The sequence below is a fragment of the Nannospalax galili genome, unplaced genomic scaffold, assembly GCF_000622305.1.
Source record: "Nannospalax galili isolate Female #2095 unplaced genomic scaffold, S.galili_v1.0 scaffold620, whole genome shotgun sequence".
NCBI lineage: Eukaryota > Metazoa > Chordata > Mammalia > Rodentia > Spalacidae > Nannospalax > Nannospalax galili.
In genome coordinates this window covers 1,082,224-1,088,223 of record NW_008346824.1, presented here as the reverse complement: position 1 = coordinate 1,088,223, position 6,000 = coordinate 1,082,224, and the positions used below count along the sequence as shown (strand labels likewise).

The 6,000-nt window shown below is 45.6% G+C and overlaps 1 protein-coding gene across 1 annotated transcript in view; it reads right to left on the bottom strand.

Annotated features, from left to right (window-relative positions):
• The window catches only part of Tg (thyroglobulin), an 83,735-nt gene that overhangs the window by 34,706 nt on the left and 43,029 nt on the right, over positions 1-6,000 (bottom strand). The window contains exon 23 of the mRNA XM_008843188.1: positions 1,116-1,232. Within this exon, the coding sequence (XP_008841410.1) occupies positions 1,116-1,232 (117 nt within the window). The remainder of the gene's footprint in view (positions 1-1,115; positions 1,233-6,000) is intronic.

Here is a 6,000-nt window from a genome sequence, read left to right as displayed (position 1 = left end):
TGCTCACACTGTACACACATACACTCCCACTGTACCCAAACACACACACACACACACACACACACACACTACTCAAATACACACACACTCCCACTGTATTCAAACATAGACATAGACATATATATTGCATCCAAACATATATGCTAACACTGTACCTAAACACACACAGAGAAATACATAAACACACATAGATAACAGTTCACGTATAAACACACTTATGACATATCTACTCCCTCATATGCCCCCACATAAACTGAGCACTATGAATCAGGTGATCCCTTTCAACCCACGAATGGTATGGCCCATTCAGAACCCAGGAAAATAATTCACATTAGCCCAACCACTCTCAGCCCTAAAGGCCACCTGCCCTTCAACTGAACAGACTTGAACTTCCTACAAGCAAGTCCTCCCTTTGGCCTCAGGAACACATTCAGTCAAGACAAGAATTGAGGCCCAGAATCAGAACAATCAACACTGTCCTCTCTGGTTGATCTGTGCTGACCTAGGGCACTGTCATGCCTCAAACACAATGTTCCTAAGGCCTCCAGAACCTATAACTTCTTCCCCACTACTCTGTTGGGCTGTCCGGGACGCCTGGCTCCTACTTCCTGTCTTGTATTGCGCTTCTGATATAAACAGTAGCACAGGTTCATGCTAGTCAAGAAGTTATCCAAAATAGGTCCTTATGCAGAGTGTCCCCCCCACAAAGAGGCAGCCAGCAATGTCATGACCACAGGCTTTATATCCACTAGCTTGGGTTTGAATGTAGGATTTGTCTCTCACTAACCCTTTGTCATTGAACAAACTATGTACACTCCCAATGGCCTATTTTTCTTATCTGTAACTTGGGATAACAGTGGTCACTTCTTGAGCTGAAGCTGCCCCTCCGTCCTCTCAGTGCTGAGATGCTCAATGCACTAAGTTGCTTTGTTTCCAGTCCCTCACATTTAGTATAATTTTTAGCACTTAGTACATGAATAGGCTGCGGTGAAGTTATAAACTGAACAAACATTTCAGAAATCAATTTGCCTATAACGTTTTGAGTAACTGAATTTGCCATCATACTGAAGGGTGGTCTGTCTTGTCTCTATGGTGCCTCTCTTCAAGGCACTTACCTGCCAAGCACTGCACCAGTGGGGAGTCAAGGTCAGGGACTCTGGACCTGACTATGGCAGGAGCATCTGTGTTGAAGAGCACCTTCGCTTCTGGAAGCTTCTCAAATTTCCGCATCACTGGAAATAAAGCACACCTATGAGATCTGACCCTTAGGGTGTTGAGGACATTTGCACTTGTGTATGAGGTCGAGCCAGAAAGTCCTGTTAAAGTCAAGAAGTCACACCTGCCATCCTGACCTTGACCACAGAGCAACTCTGTGAAGGGAGTTCTAGCCTGCTACCTCACAGCTACTGCTCAGAGCTAGAACTCACCACTTCTCCTCTTTTCTGCCTCTTTGTCAGGAAGTACAGGAAAGATTTAATATCATGTTGGACCTTTCAACTCATTTCTTCTCATCGTCACTATATTTTTTCTCTGAACTTATATTTCCCTGTCTGAGTAATAATTATATTGCACAAGATTGTATTGAAACCATCCTTCCTACAATCTGAATTCTTTCTGAAGTGAGATAAGCTCTTTTTACGAAGACAAATCAGACATGTGCATATTGACTCCTGCAAATTTGGAGATGGATGACGTGACTCCAGTGTTTTCAGATGGCATTTGCTGAGGTGATAGGGTGGCATCTGTCTCTCTAGCTGCTGTCAAAACACTTGAGGTCCATTTGGTGGGAGTCACAGAGCCACCCATTCACAGAACTACACAAGCGAGGAGGAAGAAGGATGAATTTCCACAGCTTTGTGACTTGGGACACATTCCTTACAAACCACAAACACATGAGGGTAACTCTCAAGGCAGTAGACCCGTGTTCTAAGCTACAAACGTCAAGTGTGTCAAGATTGTAGGCCTTGACCAAAAGCCAAGATTTACTGACAATTCCCTGATCATATGCATGTTGGTCCTTTTCAGACAGCATTACAAACATGGACATAGGTATGCATTATCACATACATCCATTACATTATAAACGAGTCCTATGTCTACATTGATTTTCACAGGTCAATGCATTCATAAGTTTAATGAGGAAGCTGAGAAATGTGGGTAGACGATACATCATGCCGTCTTTTCTAAACCTTCATAATCAAAACATAGACATCCCAAAGAATCAATATAGAAACAATATGCTTTAAGCCTTCTAATACCTTGATGCAGAAAAGTAATCCCTGAAACTGTTTGGGGGACAAATGGGACCAATAGAAAGAGGGAGGGGTGAGAAAGGGGGGGCAGTGGGTATTTACTTATGCAATATATGTGCTTTATATGAAAACATAAAAGTAAAAGTGAAAAACAAGTATTTTCAGCCTGCGACGTGGCCCTTCCACACTTGTCACGGAAGCCCCAGGATCACGAGCTCAGCCCACACTCAGCCTTACCCTTCCCAACCCTTCCTCCTGTCTTAGCTTTACATTCCTTCTTATTTTGTTCACAGTCTGTAAGTGCCAGTCTAGTAAATGCCACAGGAGACTCTTCCCAATGTCCTTAAGTACAACTTGACTGGGACCACATGTTCCAACGCTCCAGACTAACCAAAAATCAACGGGTCTTTCAGTTTCTAACAAAAGTCTGCTGGAAATTCAGTCAACTTAGCGTTCTGCTTAGAGAATGTACAAGGAGGGTCCTTGATGGTGGAGCACTCCATGCTGCCAAGTCTATGAAGAAGAGCAATGCCAGCAGAGCAGAGACAAGCCATGAGCCAAAGGGGCCAGTGGATTCCGTGAAGTTAGTTCACAGATTTACATGTTCTGTCAATAGGCTTTCCACATGATAAGGCTGGCTATACAAATGTTGGTGAGGAAGCCTAGAGGTTAATGTTAAAGCAGCATATGTCTAACCATGGGTCCTGCATGGTAAATTCATTGCATATATGTGCATGTTTCGTCCACGGCAAGGGGAATGCTCTGATCATACTTGAATCCTTGCAAGCTGGCATAGTGACAAGGATACAAGTTCCATGTTTAGTGAGTGGATGATCCCATGGATGGATGGATGGATGGATGGATGGATGGATGGACACATGGATAAGTGAATGACTAGCAATGTAACTACAGTCCTGAGGAACCAGGGGGCCTTGTTATGAAGGTGTAATTCCAACAGCAGGTAGAAATATCTGTATATTTAGATACAGCGCATGATAAATTAGCATGGGTCAACAAGAACAGAATTAGGAACCTGGATCTAAAGTTAAGATAAACTTGACCTATCTCCCCAAGGTCACATGAGTTCTGTCAGTAAACAAAGGCAATGTGGGAGCGCATTGAGTGAGGCTTCATAGAGAAACTCCAGGGAGCCCCAGGATTCTGCAGCTGGAGGGATTGAAGACACAGTGGATGTAGGCCATGAGATGAAGCCTGCTATGCTAGCTCTGGCATCACTATTCCCCACCAGCTCTGTGACCTCAGACACACTTCAGCCTCTGAGGGCCCAGTTTCCTGGTAATGAGAATTGAATGAAATGGCACAGAAGAATCAGCCTATGGGTAACAACTCAGTAAAAGCAAAGTCCCTTTCTCTTCAGCAAGGACCGCTAAGTGTCAGGGCTTGTGAAACTGGCCACAGGAGCTAAAACAGTAAGGGAATCCCCTTTCTGGAAGACTTTTAGAATTTGGGAGTGGCCCAGCCAAGAGGAGCAATTTGTTCTGTTGACAGCTGCATACTGTTCTGGAACAGAACAAGAAGTCGGGGTGAACTGTAGCCTCAAAGGGACTCACACTCTAATGAGGCTGGAGTCCAGAGAGGAGGCTACAACCCTGCCATTTCACATTACCCCGACAGGGATGCAGGACCATGAACGCTTTTTTAAGGAACAATGCATAAGGACAACTGACTCAAAATAACTGTGCTGTGAGCATCATAGAAATCTCTGGACTGAGCAGGAGGGTAAGGAAGGGGGATATGGCAAGGCTGGGCAGTGTGGAGATAACATGGCTGCCTGGACAGAGGGTGGAAAGAAGACTAGAGAAGAGTGTCACTTAAGGAGATCTGGTGTGGGATGGGGGCAGCTGAACTCTAAGGCCTGTGCATTCTCTGAAGAACAAAAGCCTCCAGCCTGAGACTGCACTGAGACTGTCTGGATAGAGCAAGCTACAAATGCCTTATAAACTGTGTGTGGAAGCCCTCAGATTGAGCCATGACAGGGACACAAAGAGGGCTCAAAGCACCTCAACGATAATCCCTGAACACCAGGACTGCAGGGCAAGAGGCTTTGCTTCTGTGGATGCCCTGCCTTCATTTGGGAAGAAGCTGTCCACCTGGTCTCTTAAAGCATCTACCAGCCATAACTCCCATGACTATTGGCCCTACCAAGAGGAGAAAACTGAAAAATAATTCTGGCTCCATGAGATGGCTGAGCCTGATAATCTGAGTTTGATTCCCCAGTCCCATATGATGGAAGGAAAGAACTGATTCTCACAGGTTGTCTCTGACCTCCACAGGCACACATGGCGTGGGCTTAAAAAAGCAGGGGGGGGGGGGGGAGAGGAAAAAGAGGAGAGGGAGGAAAGAGAGAGAGAGAGAGGGAGAGAGGAAAAAGAGGAGAGGGAGGAGAGAGAGGAAAAAGGAGAGGGAGGAGAGAGAGAGAGAGAGAGAGAGAGAGAGAGAATAAAATGTTAAGCAAAAGAAGATTACTGTTGGATTTCCAAGAGCGTGTGTTCATCCCATCCCAAATGCTTGATATTTGTTAGTACTTTAGTGCAGAAGAGGAATGATGTCTCTGAGCCTTGGAAAATTATCATTCTCACTCTGATGGTCTCTGCTCTTTTATCACTAGCTATACTGACTTCCTTAGAGGACAGGCAGACTATGTGTGACTGTCTGTGTGTCTGTGTCTCTGTACTTCTGTGTGTGTGTGAATATGTGTAACTGTGCATGCATGCATGTGTGCTTAATGAGGAAGTACAAGAGTCTCAGCAGAACCACAGATCAGTGCAATGGAAAGCCTAGGGTTTAGAGTCTAAGACCAAATTCCAGTTATGATGCATCCCACCTGTAGGATGGAGATAAGCACTTCAACATTCCTTGTTTCAGTATCCTTGGCATACTGAATATTGGTGAAAATGATCTCTCCTTAGGGTACTACGAGTACAATGTGGTGAATGTATCAAACACCCGACACACAGAGACCTCATCTATGCTGGTCCCTCTTCTTACAGTTACTGAGTCTGGCCAGTGGGGATCACTCCAGTCCCTCCTGATCCTGTGGGAAAGGAAAGCAAGCCACAGGACCTCAAGCAGAGGGAGGAGCTGTGGAAAGGTGGAGGTGAGCCCTACAGACAAGGGGAGGCCAGCACTAAAGGGCCTGTCCACTGTTTCAAAGACACCTTGCTTCTTTGTGGACAGAGGGGCAGGAGGTGATAGCACCTCAGCACCATCGGCCTGAGGCATCTGTCACCTCTGCTAGGCATGGCGTTGTTGACACACTTAGTACTCCACAAAGGAGGCACTCAGATCCCATTTTGCAGATGAAGAAACTGCTGAGGGCGAGTGGCTGTCCAAGACCATACCCAAAGAACTAATCCACTCTGATCCCAGACACCAGGCTCCTCCCTTCTGCACCACAGCTCCCATCACACCTTGTATGGCAGGATGTGATGGCTCGGTCATCATTACCTCAGTGAAGAACTGTGGGCAAAGTAGTACTCAGTGAGGGTTTATTGACATTATGGGATGATATTGACTCTTACAATATTTCAGAAAACAGACTGGGGACACTGACAATCAGAGAGGCTGAGCACCTCTCCCTGAGTCACCAAGCAAGGGAACTACAGAATAAGACCTCACACCCAATGGTTCCACAGCATATTCCTGGGAGAGAAACACTGCCCAGATTCATGGAGGCAAGATACCTACAAGAAAGGAGGCCTTATAGGTTAGCTTTCATGGAAAGTAA